Raw genomic sequence first — 19,134 nt, forward strand, 5'->3', positions numbered from 1 at the left:
AATTTATTATCATAGATTTCTGTAGTTCACAAGTCCAAAATAGATTTTACTGGGCTAAAATAAAGCCATCTGTGTTTCTTTTTGGTGGCTCTAGGACAGAATCCATTTCCTTGCCTTTTCTAGCTCCTAGAGGGTACCCACATTCCTTCATTCATGGTCCTTTTTTATCTTCAAAGCCAGCAACAACAGGCCAAGCTCTTTTCATGTCCTATGACTCTGATCTCCCTCTTCCACTTACTATATTGGGCCCAACTAAATAATCCAGGATAATCTCTCCATCTCAAGGGTAACTGATTAGCAAACTTAATTCCATCTATAATCTTAGTTCCTCTTTGGCACATAACCTAACATGATCATAGATTCTGGGAATTAGTACACAGACATCTTTGAAAGGCCATTATTCTATCTACCACGGCTTTTCATCTTGAGCTAATTGTTCTCCACTACTGAAGAAAAACCCTTCTGAGTTCTGTACTCCATGTTCTCAACTCAGGCAACAGTTTACCAGGCTGGAGACTCAAGTTTTCCAGTTATAACTAAGAAGCACTCTTAGGGTGGTAAGCTGGGGCGATGAAAGGGCTCATCTCATTGGTTTCCCATATTTCAGGGATCATTGTTCTTCGTGGCTTGGTATTTAATGTCTACTCTGGCTTGACTGTATCCCCCAAAACACATGTATTGGAAACTTAATTCCCAGTGTAACAGTATCAAGAGGTGGGACCTTTTAGAAGTAAGTAGGCCATGAGGGCTCTGCCCTTGTAAATGGAGGTTGGTTATCATGGAAGTAGGTTCCTTATAAAAAGACAAGTCTGTCCCCCTTTTCTCTCTCTTCTCCTCTCTTGCCCTTCTGCCTTCCATCATAGGATGATGTGGCACAAATGCCTTTGCCAGATGCTGGCCCTGAATCTTGGACTTCCCAGCCTCCAGAATTGAAAGAAATCTGTTCTTTACAAATTACCCAGTATTGGGTATTCTGTTATAGCAGCACAAAACAGAATAAGACAATGTCTGAAAACCATTGTTTCACGTATTTGTTTCTGGATTGTTAGTTGTTTTAGGTGGAACAGTAAATCTAGTCCCTGTTACTCTGTCTTGGCCAGAAGTAGAGATCTGCTGGCAATTTTTGATTAGATGTCAAACATTATGACTGTTTACCTTGTTGAGTGCTGGATATTTTTCTATTCCTATAGGTATTCTTGAGTTTTGTTCTGGTATGCAGTTACTGGGAAACCATTTGGCCCTTCAAGAATTCTTAGTATAGCTTTTTGGTTATACTACCCCACATCGCTCCAATACTTGGCAAATGCTTTGGGACCATGTCAGTCAAGTCCCCTTGCTCCAGTTAGTCTTTAGCACCTCAGCACCATAGTCTTTGGGAGATTTTACTCTGCTTTTTTTATTTTTTGTGGTAGCTTTTAAGTGTCCCATGCAGTCCAGACCTCAGCAAGTGTCCTTTGGGGAAAACTCACTGCACATCTGGACCCCCTCAACTTTCCAATTCATCCCTCCAACACCACACAGCACTAAGAGCTTTGTTGGTTTTACTTTACCCCACCAGATACTCTGTCTGGGTAAAGGTCAATTCTCAGCTCATGCCCAGAATCAGCAAATGGCCCAAGGAGATAAAACGACTAGTAATCTCAGTTCATCTTGGACAATTCTACCTTTTCTCCTGAACTTTAGTTCATCTAGTCCTGATTGCTCCCAAAATTCTCTGCTGCATCTAAAACTAAGATGCCATACCTCAGAATGCTCTCTGACTTCAGACTGGCTTTTGATCTGGTAGAATTCTGGACTGTCAAATTCCTTTACTTCATCCCAAGATATTCTAACCCTAGATCACTCTCCCAGATAACATATAGAATACAGCTCTGCTAACTGGGGAGAAAAAAAGCCACCATCTTCAGGTTGGTACAAAAGTTTCCAAATATTCAAAATACTCTCAGCCTTTGTCCTGACCCCCACGAATATTTTCTGCGTTGAACACCCATTCCACTACCCAATCCCAACACCCATCTTGTAACTGTGACTCAGAGCTATCATAATCTATAACAAAGATCCTGAAAAACAAGAGGTTAGAGCTGTAGCTCATAGTTTTGAGTATCATTTGGTCTACAGTCAGAAGTATACAGGTCTGCAGTAATCTCCATGACTGTTTCAGGTGCTCAGTATCCTTACCTCATGTTCTCAGCATAAGCTGTCACTAGCAAGAGAGCCTTGGAAGATGCAGTGAGGGGAAATTAGCTCAGGAGTAGTTGAGAAGTCTGTGAAAACCTACTTGGGTTTTAAAATATCACACAGCATATGGACCTTAAACCTTCTAACCTCTGACAAAGAACTTGCCCTCCTCCCTAGAAAGTCAATAAAAAGGGAAAACTCTCAAGACTGGAGTCTCCTTCAGAACACAACTGAGTGCCTGAAGAATGCTAACTGGTAGAACATGGAGCTGTTCATCTTCAGCCAATTTAAGTGCTGGAGCCAGGGGATGAGTTAGGGAAAGGAAGGTGGTACTCCAGGCCTGCATGTGATGCTGGATGAACAGAGGACAGAGGGGTAGGGAGAGGAAGGCACTTATGATGTTCCTGAACCACCTGTGTCATACATAATTGTTGATACAGGGGAGAAGGGAGGGTTGGAAGGGATATAACAAAAGACCCCAAACCAAGTGGGTGGGTCAATAAGAAATGCTTTAGGAAGCACATGCCAATACAAGTTTGGGGTCAGGAGAAATGCTGGTGCCATTTTGTTGTTTCAGTGACCAGGGCACTGATGTTTAAGAGACCATTCTTGCAGAGGCTGAGTTCATATCATATCCACCACTGACCACCTCTAGTCTGTAGGCAATCTTTGGCCGTGCTATTGAGGTTTAATGTTAACTGTTCTGGTTAAATTCAACAGGTCTTCCTTACACATCCTTCTGTCTTACATTTCCACCCCCTCACTAACTCCCCTATTCTTCTCACACTCTGGTCACTTCCACGCTGTCATTCTCTTCTCTCCCTTAAGAAAGTTCAACTTAGTTGAATCTTTAGAGCAGCAAATATAGGAGAGCTTGATTGTTTTAGGAAAAGAAAGTCCACAGGCCAGCTATGTAAATAACAGGATGAGACAAAGCTGTGAAATAAAGGGATGGAAAACAAAAATTATTATATTACAATTATGGCCCTTAAGGCCATCCAAGGTAAGTGATTTGCTGTCACAATAAAGTATATAATCTGTTTTCACATATAATTAAGTATATAGTCTGACAAAGAGAGATAGGAAGGGTCCAGGATAAGTGGTCCTCAATCCTAGATGTATATTAGAATCATCTGGGGAACTGAAAAAGTACAGATGCCTGGACCTCATACCATAGATTTCCATTTAATTAGGGTAGAAGTAGATGCGGCCTCAATATGTTTATAGAATCTCCATAGGTGACATGAATGTGCAGCCAGGGATGAAAATCACTGAGTCTAAGATCTCAGCTAACCCAACACAGGATAATAGCTAAATGTACAGCAGGTTCAGAGAAAATGCTGAAAACCAAATCACTCACTGAGTTTGTATTCCTGTAATTAATGTTGGCATAGCCTGAAACACAAAAAGTGACAGATGGAAGGACATCACTTTTGTCCCCTCCTACACCTATGACTTTATTCAGATGTGCCTGTCTGGCAATTTACATTCTTTAGGTCCTGATACTACCAAGGCAGGTAGATATTGATAATGTAATCAGTAATCAATAAATAACTCAAATATTATTGCTGTATAATGCTTTTATTAAAGAGTTTTATGGAAAAACTCACATTTTTGTATGTGTTACATCATGTAACTTTCAGGCATATCAGAATCCAATGACAAATTACATTTGGAGAAAAGCTTTAAAATTCATACTTGTATGTCACTCCTTTGTGAAACACTGAAAAGCAGCTCTGTACCTCAGCATTAAAGGTTACAAAAAGCACCATTTAAAAGAAGACTCTCATATATTTAATTCCCTTCAAATTATAGTCTTATCCCCCCTTTCTGACAGATACAGAGCTGCACTTACTCAAAATGCTTCAGTGTAATACCAACCAACAGCCTCCAATTTACCAAAATTCAAACAGGTATCATATATGGGACCCAGTGTAGAGATAGGACTAAACAACAGTGAGCTTTGGCTGTCCTAAAACCACAAGCTGGGTAGGGTAAGTGTTCTGTAGAGGGAAATAGAAAAGAATTAAGATAATCAATACCTAAGATGTTACTTAATGTAGGTATAATTGACCATTTAACCTGACACCTACAAAATCCAGAGTGTTTAGTATTTCACACCGATCTTGCTGCAAAAGTACTGTGCTACACACAATTAATTCAAGTGAACACCAACTAGTGTTGGAACTAATAAAAAAAAATTAATTTTTAATGAAGCTTATTCACTTCAAAGCACAATTAAGAAAAGCAAACCAAGACAAAGCCCAAATTAGAATCCTAGAGCTATTCCTTTGCTAAGAATTGGATTCTACAAGTAACAGACTTGAGTTTTTCTATCTTTTCTTCCTTCTTTCTTTTTATAATTTAAAAAAAGATTTAGCTTTTTACTCCAAAAGTTACAGAAATCACAGTCCTTCAATCTCCAATTGTGATTGGCACTTGAGAAGAGACAAATACTTAGATCCATAAAGTTTTGAAAGACCCTAACCACTATCCCTCCCAGGTCCTCCATTACATGGGTAACCGGAGCCAGCAGCCCCTGGTAGAAGACAGCAAGAACTTGGCTTTAAGGATGAATCAGAATAATGCAGGAATGAACTGTGTATCTGTTGTTAAGCCCATGCCCCAAATTACTAGAATGTGAGGATGTAGAAATCTCTGAGAATACAATGTATTTCAAACACACACAAACATAGACTATTGCATATCATTTTTAGTTGAGGTCAAAAATTTAAAAGCCCTATTTCCCCAGTCAAAAGCAGGGAATTCTATCATTAGTATGTCTCCTTCACTTATATCCCAGATTAATATAAACCCAGTGTGGAGGTATCACTTCTTTCTTAATTTAACTTCATTTTAGCAGCATAACATGGAGTATTGACACTTTTCTAAGGTTTTATCTCAGATCCATTAAATCTACAAAAGACTAAAAATAACTGAAGGAAAGTGAGTGGGCCTGGGTCCGCAGGATCCTCAGAAACTTCTCTTGGATTCGCCACCATATAAGCATATGTTTAAAAGTATGCCTAAAATACCACTGAGGCTAAGGGGTGTTGCCCACAGTGGTTAAATCCCAGTCAACTCTAGAGCAAGCTAATTATCACGGGTGGAAGTTCTCCATACCAGCAAAATAACTAACCTATGTTTTAGGTAATGTGTGACTTGAGACTCTGACAAAGTCTACCTGACAAATGAAGTTAAAGCAAAATACAGAGGAAAGGGTACAGAACAGGAACAAGAAAAGGCAAAGGGAAGATGGTTTACACACTGCTAAGTTTTGTTACAATGAGATCCCAGAAGACCACCATGTTATGTGTGATTTCAGGTCTTTTTAAAAAAGGATATTTTTCATTTCTGAGTTATAATAGTTAAGCCTTTATCTTCCTAATATCACTCCTCAACTCAATTGCTCTCTTTCTTTTCCCCACAACCCCAAAAACATGTTGCAGTTCTTTAAGGGTCAGCCCCTCCTGAAGACTTATTTTCTTATTCTCCCAACTTTGACCCTGAAATTCTGATAGGCCAAAAAAAAAAAAAGGCTAAAAAATTTTTTTTGCCTTTACTCATTTTCAAAATCTGCCAAACTCTCTTCTGCATAAAATAAACTATCCTTTTAACTAAGTAAAAGGATGAGTGAACTGTACTTTGAGCTACCTTCCTTCTCTCTCCTCCAGAACAGTGTCTCGAGGACAGACCAAGATAGGGCTTCTCAGAGCCATGGGTGCATAAGCAGTACAGAAAAAGGACAGCGCTGAATACGTCATCACCCAGTTCTTCTTAACCATCTGTTCTATACCAGCTGGTGGGCTCCTGTTTCACATCTGGCTGAAAGATTACCTCAGAGCTTGGGAAACTGACACACTTTGCACATTTCCAGATTAGAAAGATCTGAAGGTCACCAGCACCTACTGGCATTGGAACCAGACCCAATTCACAGAAGCTTCTAGCCTGAGGGAAACTGAAGAGATCTCTTTTCCTGCCCCACTCTACTGATACCCCTGTGTGGAGTAAAAATTTTAATATACGAACACATAATTACATTTCAATACTTCTGACAAAAAATGAGTACAACAAAATTCTCTATGTAATAACCAAGATTTTGAATCCTCCTAAGTGGCCCACTTATTTAATGGGTTTTGGATAAACATAAAATTCTCCTATAACTGAAGACTATGTAAATCCTGAGACTTGGTTAGAATAAGATCTGGCTTGGATTTTTTAAATGGCACGTCATTGAAAAAGTAGTTGGGACCATAAAAGGTTCTCCACAAATACCTTTTGCTGCAGAAGGTGGCCTCGGATGGCTAAAGCAGTATTTCCTCTCAGCAATTAACCACCAAAGCTTTCGATAATTTGCATCCCAGCAAAACGATGAACCCACACCTTACTGCCTCATACCTGGCGTCCAAGAATTCTACATGCCCAAAGACAACTGTGTTGCCAGCCTTGCGTGGAAAAGACAGGAGGTAGCTAAACTGATTTGTGGGTGCGCTTTCAGTGTGGCAGGACTTATCTTAGCAGTCAAGGAGTTTCTCAATCATCAACAGTTTGGCCTCCTTCAGTGTTGAATGTTTTGACTTGGTATCTGTAAAATGGAAGAGCCACAGATACTTGGAAAAAAAAGTTTTATCTCTGAACCCCAAAAGTGGATTGAATAGCTACTTTTCAGTCTAAAATTGAAATCAGTGACCCCACTTCATCATCAAATATTTTTGTTTTTCATCATCAAATATTTTTAAAAGAAGAGGCAGAAGAACAAAATGATCTTGTTAATGCTTAGTGCAAAGAATGATATTTTCATGGTTGGGAAAACCAGGAATACTTTCTTGCTTCTTGGCTTAATAAATCTTTAAGTTAAGGGAACCCTGTAGTGCATCAAATCAGTTGAATGAAATTGTATCTAGAACAGTGTTTAGTGTAATGATGTGCACAGGGTTAGCCATAATAACGTAAGATTGTAGAGGGCTAGGCTAGAGAAGAAAATCTTAAGAACCGTTTATCAATAGCCTGAAGTTCTCCAATGCAGTCTCTTAAGACCAATGGAAAGGCATTTTTTTTTAATTAAAGAAAAATGCAGGCACATAAAAATCTTTCAAGGATGAAAGACATGAAAGTTTTCCCTGGTTCCATTCTTACCTTCCGAGCTGTCCTCTCTGAGAGAGAAAAGATGGGAGCAGGGCCAGGCCAAGTGGGAAAACCTATGGGAATGTGCCAATAGAGCCTAAGCCTTGGGACCAAACTAAAAAAAGAAAAGTAGATTTTCTGCATTCTGCCTTTTTTATAATGCTGAGACATATTTTGTTTAGCAGAAGTTAAAATGAGCAGTAGCAAAGTGGCCTGGGCCTGTGCTGGGCTACACAGGAAACCTTCTGGCAGCCCTAGTCTCTGAGGTGGGTCAGGTCCTATATAACTTTTCAAAGGGGTCACTTACCCAATTAGTTTTGTGTTAGGGAGGGGTCAGGTATGTGATCTGAAGGAGGCTATTAAAGGAAGAATGTGAAATGAGAGGAAAAAGGGTTCTTGCGGGGCATCTGGTGTCATACAAAAAATACAGATTGTGCTACATACTCTGGGAATACAGAGAACCCATGCAAGAAAAGCTGCCCTCGCAATGAGGCAGCTGTAAGGAGGGCAGCAGTCTAACACAAGTCCATCCCTTGGAAAGCCAAGGTAGCAGTGATAGAATCTCCGCCCAAGAAGGATCCTAAGAGTTTGCTGTTCTTTCATTTTAGGAAAAAATTTTCCTACAGAGTTATTCCTATAGCTCCCCCAAACAGGTCTTGGTGAATAGCCACAGGCAGACAGAATACGTCTAGCTGGGGCTAGGAAGCTTCCATTTACCTTCCTCTCATATACATATATATTATTTTTCTTAAAATAAATTCCATGAACTCATAAAGCTCTCATCTGCAATCAAATGCAAAAGCAGAGCATCCTACTTGAAGGCTCTGAAATACACATAACGGCCTCAAAGCAAATCAGCCTTCCAGTCTCAGGTAAGACTGGTGCAGTCTAGAAAGGCAAGGGAGATGCTTCTCCTGAATCCTTGGAGGAAGAAGGGATTCTTTCAGATGGGCTTGTACAACAGAGTAGTGACATACTTCTTCTTGTAGCGATGGGTTGCGCTAAGGACCATCACACTGTCCTGCAAGGAAAAGAAACATATACAGCTAATTCATTAGTCCAGGCAGTAGGCAGCTCTTCCCAGCCATCGGTCCTCCATAGTTACTCACTTTTAACAGACATAGTTTGATATAATAGAAAGAGGTTGGTTTCGGCGTCAAATTAGCTTCAGTTCCAATCCTGACACCTATTGTTATTCTACTCGTGGCCTTGGGTAATAGTAATCTACTTAATCTAAGTGTTTTTTTCTCATCATTACAAAGGATAATACCTACTATTAAGGTGGTTGTGATAATTACATCAGAATATCTGGCACAGTATCTGACACATAAAAGGTGCTGAAGAAATATTAATCTCTTACCTCACTCCCTTTCCCTCTTTAAATTCTAATATTGGGTTTAAAACTAGTAAAGAAAAAAAAATATCTTGGCATCCATTTCTAGAAGAAAGTCTTAAAAGCAATGAGAAGAAAAAGAAATGATCCTTCTGAAAAAGCATTTCTAAGCCCCAAAGCAGGTCTAATTTCCATTAAATACCAGCGGTAAAATCAAAAAGTCCTCTTTGATCTAGAGGGAACCTGGGAATCCCCCTGTATCCTTGAACAAAGTGAACAAATCCCCCAAAATCCTCTTTAGGAAAACACTCAATCCAATGAATCAACTCCAAACAGCCTACCCAATCTGAGAGAACCAGGAATGGCTCAAAGCCAAGCTGAGCCACAATAATCAAGACCTTCACCTGGGTCAGAACCAGTAAGAAGAGAGTAAGCGGTACCATTTCCCAGGCTGTGTTACAGACCATGGATGTATCACAAGAGGTGATGGCAGACCTATGGGTATCAATTGATAGCCAAGGAGCAGTTACTAGAGGCAAAATTCAACCAGATCCCCAAGAACCCAAGCAAATCCAATCTAGAAACCAGTGCATCTTCCTACCTTCCCCTGTACTGTATTACTCACAACAAATGTTAATCCGGCTAACATTCTGTGACCAGAGTATCCTGGTACAAAGCCTAAACATGACAGAAGCAAGGCAGGTAAAAAAAGTTTGCCTCCAGGGCAAGTTTTATAGACATGAGTAGCAGGTGAGAGAAAGATCTACTTGGAAAGACCTGGCACAATGACATATAGGAAAGAACATGGAGTTAGGGTAGAAGGACTGGACTTCAGTCCTGTCTCTGGTACTTACTGGCAATTTGACCTTCTCTGAGCCTTAGTTTCTTTATCTATAAAACAGGAGTTAAAAATAATACTTACCTCACAAGGTTATAAAAATAAAATTCAATAATATCTTTTAAAACTTTTGTGTATTACTACATAATTTGTTAAAGTCTGCTGTATCAGTGAGTTTCCTAATCTAGCTGCACATCTAAGAAACATAAGCAGCTTTAAAAAAAAATTACTGGGGCCCATCCTAGATGCACTTATTTGGAATCTCTGATAGAGCCTCTGAATCTATATTTTCACAAACCTCCCCAGGTGGTTCTGATGCTGATCAGTCCAGCTGGATGACCACAGAGCTATATAACTTTGTTCCATTAGCCAAACCACAAAGACACAACAAGACAGAACAGAATGGATATTTTCAACCCAGAGTCTAAAGCAGCAGAGAAAACAAGGAGGACCCTAGAGTTGAAGGGGACAGGGCAAATCTGGTCACATTCTCCTTTACCTTGTACACAGGAGAGATGCAAGCCCTTGGATATATATGAATTCCACCTTTAAAAAAGTGGAAGCCTTAATACCACATTTAGGCATTCTTTGAACTGGAAGCTAAACCTGCTTTTTTCTACAGATGAAATCCTGTTGCTATGAACTCAAACTTAAGTAGGTGGTATAAAGGTTTTAGCCATCCAAAATGAAACTGGGAAGCAAAAAAGTCCATTCAGTCACAGGGCAATTCAGCTAGCCAGGACACAGATACAGAGACTGAGACTTAAAACCAAACAAAACAACCCAGTAGTTAAAATAAGGAGGTTCTTCTATAATTTGACCATTACTGCCAGCTTCAGCTTCAATAAAATAGCAGAGCAAGTAATCATTGGAGAACATGCGTTACCCTTGCCCTCTCATTTTGGGGAACTCTGTCAAGAGCCAGGACCACCACTTACCTTAATGGACAATGCATAGAGATGGTTCAGCATAACATGGTTGGGCTCAGGGAGTAAGGCTGGGTCACACTAAGAGAGAAAAAAATCACCAAGTGGAATTAATGCACAGATAAACCAACAGCTCATTCTTTCTCAGAGCTCTTTGAGACTGTTGAGAAACTCTAAACCAGATGCATTATCTTTTTTAAATAATGTACCCATTCTAGTATGTATCAATAATACAATCCCATTACAGAAAATTAGAAAAATTCTCAGTCCAGGGCAAAAATCCTAAGCCTCAACATCTACTAATCTTCCTTAATAGAGCCAAAACAAAAATCCTGCCCACAGTACAAGATTTGTGTTAAGAGGTAAAAATAATCTTAGTGGGAATCAAGTAGATTGAACAGAGATGTAAATTATATGTAAAAAAATTTTATAATTCTTTCCTATATCCCTAAATGGTAAGTGTTCCTTATGTTGTGTTGGAATACAAGTCCAGAAATTGGTTCTGGCAATCCATAGCTCTGATCTTGGTTTTATTAGGATCAGGAGACAACTATGAATTTTGATACCAGTACCTGAAGAAGCCACAACTCAGCCCTAGAAAAAGTAATCTGTAATGGCTATTGATATGTATATGATTTGTAATCTCAACACAACTTTGTAATAATCCCAACCTTTATGATTACTGAATTTTGGCCCAAATATTAGAGACCCCCAGATGCCCCAGTAATACTCAGGATACTCACAGAAATATTAGTATCCTTGTTAAGAATAACTTGGAGTAGGTGAGGAGGCAGGATGGGTGGGGATTTGAATCTCTCCTCAGATCGAAACACATACATTTCTTGACCATAAGGCCCTGGAGGTGAGCTGGAGAGGTCTGGAAAATATTTATGCAAATATGAGGGAAAGCTGGAGAATGAATAAGAATGCATGGAAAAAGCTTTGAATACATGGCAGCTAATATTGTAATAAATATGGTAAAAGTCATCGATCATGTGACCTGTTGGGTTTACAGCTGAAAGGTAGCCAAAGGAAAAGGCTGAGTCATGCTGGCCATCATCCATGAAGTTCCTCAGCAGGGCAACATGATTTGGGGCCGGAAGAAGAGAGAAGGAGACAAAAGACTTAGGCTCAGGGAAGAGCTGCTCCATTTATCAGTCGTATGACCCTCGACAAATCCCTGCACTGTGGTCAGTTTCCTCATAAAATAAAAATGATAATCTTTGCCCTATTTCACAATGTTTTTGAGGAAATCAAATGAGATAATGGATGTGAAGATGCCTTGTAAACTTTCAAACAATGTGAAAAGATTAGATTTCTTCTTTTTTCCAGCCAAGCAATAGACAACAAGACAACAAACGCTAAGACTACTGATACTACAATGATTGCAGTAATATAAGATATACACAGTAGTTGTTAGGGAAATGCAAATCAAAACCACAACAAGATACCACTTCATACTCACTAGGATGACTATAATCAAAAAGACACACAATACCAAATGTTGGCAAAGATGTGGAGAAATGGGAACCTTCATATCATTCCCATTGCTAGTGGGAATGTAAAATAGCACAGCCACTTTGGAAAAGGATTTGGCAGGTCCTCAAAAAGTTAAACACAAAGTCACCATATGACCCGGCAATTACACTCTGGGTATATATTTGAGAAATGAAAATATATGTCCACAAGAAACTTATACACAAATGTTGATAAGAGCATTATTTATAATATCCAAAAAGTGGAAACAATCCAATTGTCTATCAAGTAATGAACTGATAAACAAAATGGTATGTCTATAACAATGGAATTTTATTCAGCCATAAAAAGGAACAAAGTTCTGATACTTGTTACAACATGGATAAACCCTGAAAACATTATGCTAAGTGAAGGAAACCAGACATATAACACCACATATTGTATAATTCCATTTATATGAAATGTCCAGGATAGGAAAATCCCTAAAGACAGAAAGTAGATTCATGGTTGCCAGGGGTGGAGGAAAGGAGGGAATGGAAACGCGACTGTTAATGAGTACAGGGCTTCTTTTTGGGGTGATAAAAATGCTCTAGAATTAGACAGAGGTGATGGTTGCAGAATTCTGTGAATATATTAAAATTACAGAATTATACAAATGGTATGAGAATTATATCTCAAAAAAGGAAAAAAGTATTCAGACAAGAATAGAAGGAAATACACAAAAATGAAGAGAACTATATTATGATGACATTTAATTTAAAAAATTTTGGCCGGGCATGGTGGCTCATGCCTGTAATCCTAGCACTCTGGGAGGCAGAGGCGGGCAGATTGTTTGAGCTCAGGAGTTCGAGACCAGCCTGAGCAAGAGCGAGACCCCGTCTCTACTAAAATTAGAAAGAAATTAATTGGACAACTAAAAATACATAGAAAAAAATTAGCCGGGCATGGTGGCGCATGCCTGTAGTCCCAGCTACTCGGGAGGCTGAGGCAGGAGGATCACTTGAGCCCAGGAGTTTGAGGTTGCTGTGAGCTAGGCTGATGCCACGGCACTCACTCTAGCCCAGGCAAAAGAAAAAAAAAAAAAAAAAAACTGTAAAACTGCCAACTGAGCTCTCTAACTGGCAAGATTATGCTGAGGCAGGTTAACAATATAAAACCATGCACATCTAGCCTCTGATGGGTGATGCTGCCAAAAGTCAATGGAAAACTTGAATTATTAGAAACAGCTTTTCAAACTATAGGCTGTAGCCTATTAGTGGGTTATAAAAGGTAAAATAGAAAATAGAATCTATCACCTGTAATAAAGGCAAATATTGTACCATGAGACTTGTGTTACAGTTTGTATATATGTATATGTGTGTGTGTGTTGGGTTGCAATGCAAAACAAATGTCCTACTGTAGATCCTGGTTAAAGAGTTTGAAATAAAATACGTTAGACTGAGACTTTTTTTGCCACAAAGAAGGGGACCTAAATGTTTGCAGGAGAAAGGTATGTGTAGGATTCAGAAGATTCCTGAGGAGAAATGGAAAAACAAAACAAAATAAAAAATAACTTTTGGGAAGGAACATGCATTCAAGACAGACACAGCACGAAAGAGCAAATACTACAAAATTACCTCGACAAGATGTCTCTGAGCTTTCCATAGAATCTAGCTTTAAAGCATCAAACACCTCGAAATCAGATTTCTTGACATGAATCAAATTGTTAATTGTGCCGAGCTGACTGGTAACCACAGGCTGCAACAATCAACAGAAAAAAAATATTGAATCCCCTTTTCAAATCCATTTCTTCCATCCAACCTTCCTCTTTTACTAAAAGTTAAACATGAACATACTCAGCCCTTCCATGTTTTATCAAGAGGGAAATCCTCCAGGGTAGGGGAGCTGCTGCCCATCAATCCTGACAGCAATGACAGCTAAAATGGGACGAAGTCAATATTGACCCTTGGAGATCAAGGCCTTACCTCTGATGGATCATGAACCCACTGTCCATCCACAAAGAACTTGTATTGGTGCTCTCCCTCAGGGAGGTCCAGGATGGCAACAAAGTCATTATGGCTATAGAAGAAAATAGAAAGGCAAACAGGCCAAATTTCTTTTAGAAGACAGAATGGAAAAACCAAGTGGCAATCACAGTATCATACCAATGACATCCCATATTCCTAAGCCATTGTATCCCCTGGTGTGAAAAATAACTATAAACCCATTCCTTTTCTAAATCACACTGCACATGCAACATGCATTTACCGGCCCCTCCCAACCTTAGTTCTTAATCCGTATCTGGAAAAGAATAATAAAGACATTAATTCTCCCAAATGGTTCACCTTAGTACAACTATTTTTGCTTCAGTAGAGTAGGTTCCTCATCACAAGCGTAAATAAGGTAACAGTTAGGTTCAGGATACAGAAGTGCCTCAAGGTATTCCTTCCCTATTTTGGTGAACCTTTTCTGGAACGTGCCCTACCATACCAAGGGCCATTCTCACAACCAGTTAAATAATTCACTATTGCTTTGCAGGCAACAAATCACATTACTATCAAGAACTTCACAATGTGTTTTGCTTTCGTGAAGTCAGAGAAACAAGACTCAGCCAGTTACAAAGGACCTCCCACAAGCATAGAATTTTGAGACTGTGTAACACAGTCCCAAAGAATATATCCACAAAACTGTTGTAAGTCCCTCTGAGGCAATTATAATTCTATCAAAAGTGGTAAAATATCTCTGACTCACTATGAGGTTAAAAAAAAAAATTCCACAGATATTAAGTGGTCACAGAAAAGGGCATGTTCTAGAATGATTCCCTAGCAGGTAGAGAAAAGAAGTCCAGCTGAGTAGCTGAGTCTCTCTTCTGAGAAAGGAAATCAGGTCTCTATTCCTAGACCCTGTAGACTCAACCAAGACACTTGTCTTCACCTCTTAATCAGTGGAATCTTGGTGCTCCAATTGTTGAAGGACCCAGAGATGAAGACCTCCTTGCCTCCTTCAGACCAGCGGATAACAGTGGGCCGGGCCTGCTGTGTGGGCTTTACGGAGTCCTCCAAATCCTGCTGCCATGATACAAACTCTTTGTCCCCAGGGAGCTGTAAGAAGGAGTAGGTCATCCCTAGAATAAATTGTGACCCAAGAATTCTTAAAAGGTCACTCTCCTCCCTAGAGAAGAGAAGGGTGCTAGGCTTCGGCTAAGGATATAAGTCCTAAAATTTGCAACTGAAACAGATTTTGAACAAACTATAGAAAAAGAACTCATCTGGGACCAAAAATGGTTAAATGGCTTATGCTCAACCACTGTCTAAATCATAGCCTAACTTCTGAGTGTGCACACATCACTCACCCTTTCAGAGCCTTAGGATCTCCCTTTTAAAAAAACAAAACAAAAAATCCTTACTTCCTATTACCAGCTTAACTCAGGCAGGCATTTATGATATACTTTTGAGCCCCTCTTAAGAGAAAAAAATATGAAGACAAAGTATGGTTCTATAAAAAATAATTAAGTTAGCCATATATTTTTTTTTATAGGTAAATATGAACAGCTTTCAATGATCAGTTATAACGGAAGTTAGAGATATCAAAATTCATGAGGAATTCATAAACTCTATTTCAGCTAATAGATTAGAAAAAGGGACATTAAAAATTTTAACATCAGATCACTGATTATTTAAAATTTGAGAAATAATTAAGGAATCTTACTTGTTCTCCTATGCCAGATTTATACTAATTATTTCAGGAATAGGAATGGAGCCCCGAGGAGCAAGAGATCAAAAACACAACTTCCTTTAACAAAAGCAGTTCCATTATCAAGTGAGGTTTGTAGGATTCTGAAAAAAATTAACTCTTTACTAAGTTTGTTTTCATTACTATCCTTTAGACCAGGAATTTGCAAACTAAGGCCGGTGAGCCAAATGCTTTTATTAAGTTTTATTGGGAAACTGCCACACTCACCTGTTTACGTATTATCTACAGCTGCTTACCCAAGACAGTGGCAGAACTGAGTAGCTGTGACAGAGACTATGTGATCCACAGAGTATAAAATATTTACTATCTGGCCCTTTACAGAAAAAGTTTGCTGACCCCTGCTTTAAGACTGGGTTAAGTGACTTTGGTAAATAGGTAAAAATAAGACTGTACAGTATTAAGTCAAAATATTACCAAATAAAATAATGTGGGTTAAAAAAAAGGAATAGCTTATTCATTTGGGCTTTCTTTTCAAGAGGGTTGAGGTAGTTTACCTTCCATACTGTCTCTCCGTATCCTCAAAATGATAGTAGGAGACATCAGTAGCAGCATAATCCAAAGTAAATGCAGAAAGAGATCTGAAGGGACTTTCACATTATATAAGAATTGGCTTAAGAGAAAACCTTGGTCTCCATATTCTCAGAGCAATGCACTCTTGCCTGATTGGCTACATTAAAATTACAGGAAATTTTACATATGCCTAAGAAAAACTCTCAGATCCTGATTCAGATATAGGATCTGGGAACCTAATTTAAAAATTTTTAACTTTCTTAAATTTTTTTTCCCCCTGGAGATGAGGTCTTGCTATGCTGCCCAGGCTGGCCTTGTACTCCAGGTCTTAAGCAATCCTCCTGCCTCAACCTCTCAAGTCTCTGGGATTATAGGCATGAGCCACTGTGCCCAGGTTGGGAAGCTATTTTTAAAATCTTCCCAGATAATAACTATCTGTGATTATGTTAAAATAAAGAAAAAAACTCATCTTTAGAGGTATATTCTAAAATGTCACAGATAAAACAATATTTGATAGAATGTCTGGAATTTGCTTCAAAATAATTGATGGGAGGACAGTGGATTAGGGTATAGATGATATACATCCATTCATGATTTGATCATTGTTCAAACTGGGTGACAGGTATATAGAGTTCATTATACTGTTCCCCCTACTTTGTAAATGTTTCAAATTTTCCATAAAGTATGTAAACAAATCTCAGATGATTCTAATGTGCAGAGGATTGAGAACCACTGAACTAGCCCACTGAAAAAGGCCAGCATTCAAAGCAATGTAGGCCCCTCTGCCACTGTTTCTATCAGTTAATTTTATGACTTAGGAGTTTCAGATTAGAGTTTGAAAGCTACAAACTATTAATATGCCTAGCTTTGGAGGAAAGCCTTTCCACTTATGACAGGACATTTCCGTGGTAGGAATGAATGCAGCTGACTAGCAGAAAGATTGTTTACTCCCAGTTAAATAGTCAGCAAGACTACCAGGAAAAGAGGCAAAACAACAATTAGAGTTACAGTTTGATGATGTTTAAGTAAGATGTGGAGGTTAGAAGTAAAGAAGGTAGATTGAGAAATACAAAGTTTTAGATTTGGAAGAGACCCTAGGAATTATCTGAACCAATTTTCTTATTTCACAAATGGCAAGACTGAGGTGAGAGAGAAAGAATGATCCAAAATAGCCCCAATTCAGACAGAGCAACCTGGCTTTTATTCAGGACACCAATTACTGCATTCATAGTTTGACAAATACACCGTACTTAAATCCTGAGTCATCAATGTCAGAAAAGGATAAAAATACAATGAGGCTGATCACTTAGAGAAAGCTCTGAGGAAGTAAATTCAGATGGCTGGGTAGACAGCCCAAATGATGAGGAAGAAGTCCTGAAGTGGGAGAGGGAAGAAAGGAATGGAGAAGAAACCCCAAGAAATGCTCCTTCCAATCACTCTCACTTCTCTGTGATTATGTTCTCAACGGGATCCATGAAAATAAACCACAGAATCCAAATTTCACGTGTTACCAATGTGGCAAATTATACTCTATTTACTCACTAAAGCCCTGGTTTGATAGGAAGTGATAAAGTGATAGGAAACATCAAACACACCCCAATCTCCTCAATCCCTCCAGTTTTCTATTACACCCACTCAGCCTATCTGGAAGAATTAAGCGTATTTAATGCTGACAGCTCTAAAAGCAATTAGAAACATTAGAGTGGTAATCACATTGCTGTCAGCTCCATCTGTGCTTTCTGTAGGGTGAACACAAGTTGCCATTTCCCTGAAAGTCCTTGGAAATGAGAGCAAGGTCTTCAGGGCAGCTGTGGGTTGTTGTTTCCAGCCACGGCAACATTTTGAAGTACTACTGAGACTTGAAAAATCCTGGAATCATTTGCTCTCCCACTTGGGGAGCAGCTGGGTGTGAAAGAAGCTCAGCCTTAGCCACCACAATTATAAAGTATGGTATAAAAATTGAGCAGTCAACCAAATGATGTCCTTTATTGATCCCCAAGACTAGGAGAAAGTACTCAAATAAGCAAGTGATTGATGCTCACAACCAAAGAAGAGGACCACAAGCGCAGAGCTCCTAGAAGGGCAAAAATGATACCGATACACAAAAATTTTCGAGAAAAAGAAATTCATTTAGCTAGCTCAGGGCAAAGGTGAGAAACTACCAGCTATGACAAGCAGCTCGTGCAACCTAACCTCTGAAGTTTTCCACCAGGGCTTACACCTATAAATTCAGCAACACTGTAGAAGAGGGCACCTGGGCATGTTAGGGAAACCAAGGATGGGTCTGGGGTAGGTGTCTATTGTCTCCATGCTAAACAATGTGGCCAACAGATTAATCGGAACACCAGGAAAACAAGAACTCCGCCTCTTTATCTGATTTTGAGGCAGCACCGCCAGAAGAATTACCATCTAACACCTCTGTCCCCGGAAAATTCCTTTAATTCAAAAAACCGTAACCCAGATCAGTGTGATGAGAAAGAACCAAGAAAGGGAGGAGGAGCCCGAAACCAAGCCCGCTACAGCATCGCCACCAACTGGGGGCACCGGGACGCTTACCTTAGAATCGGGCAGGCTGAAGACGCTGGGGTCGTCGGTGCTGCCCACCATGATCTTGTGCTCCTTGCTCGGGCCATGGCCGCTGGCGCCCTCAGCGCGTGCAGCCTTGGCGCCGTGGCGCTCCCCGGACACCCGGTCGCTGGTGGTGTTTCCCATGGAGGCAGCTCGTGTTGGGGGCCACCTGCCGCGGGGAACAACGGGGCGGGCAACACCCGAGTCGCCGCGTCAGGGGCGCCCCCGGCCCCGCCCCTGCGCCCTGGGACCCGGCAAGGGAAATCCCCGCCCCGGGGAAGCCGTGCCCCGAGTCCCCTCCCTCCCCGCCTGCAGAAATGCCAGCGAATGCCCAGGCCCCGTCGCCGCCCCCTGGTCAGGAAGCCGCTATCGGGAACACCCCAGCACTCACTGTCGGGGCGCCCCCAGCCCAATCACCTCCGGCGATGCGCTCCCTCCTCCTCTGGCCA

At 40.1% G+C, this 19,134-nt stretch overlaps 1 protein-coding gene across 1 annotated transcript; it reads right to left on the bottom strand.

Annotated features, from left to right (window-relative positions):
* Nucleotides 1–3,740: 3,740 nt before the first annotated feature.
* Nucleotides 3,741–18,918, bottom strand: PRKAB2 (protein kinase, AMP-activated, beta 2 non-catalytic subunit). Its single transcript, XM_012643469.1, has 7 exons — nucleotides 18,674–18,918; nucleotides 14,789–14,955; nucleotides 13,840–13,933; nucleotides 13,492–13,612; nucleotides 11,143–11,276; nucleotides 10,412–10,480; nucleotides 3,741–8,323 (listed from the first exon to the last, which is right to left on the bottom strand). Exons 1-7 carry the CDS (start codon nucleotides 18,827–18,829, stop codon nucleotides 8,246–8,248), a joined length of 819 nt encoding a protein of 272 aa, XP_012498923.1. The 5' UTR covers nucleotides 18,830–18,918; the 3' UTR covers nucleotides 3,741–8,245.
* Between the last annotated feature and the right edge of the window lie 216 nt (nucleotides 18,919–19,134).

Source organism: Propithecus coquereli, unplaced genomic scaffold, assembly GCF_000956105.1.
Source record: "Propithecus coquereli isolate 6110/MARCELLA unplaced genomic scaffold, Pcoq_1.0 Scaffold197, whole genome shotgun sequence".
NCBI classification, from domain to species: Eukaryota; Metazoa; Chordata; class Mammalia; order Primates; family Indriidae; genus Propithecus; species Propithecus coquereli.

Coding starts and splice junctions, on each gene's coding strand:
- PRKAB2 (XM_012643469.1), bottom strand. CDS start 18,829: ATGGGAAACACCACCAGCGACCGGGTGTCCGGGGAGCGCCACGGCGCC. Junction 11,277..13,491: donor CTCAGAGACATCTTGTCGAG/GTAATTTTGTAG, acceptor AATATTTTCCAG/ACCTCTCCAGCTCACCTCCA. Junction 8,324..10,411: donor TCTATGCATTGTCCATTAAG/GTAAGTGGTGGT, acceptor TTTTCCTTGCAG/GACAGTGTGATGGTCCTTAG.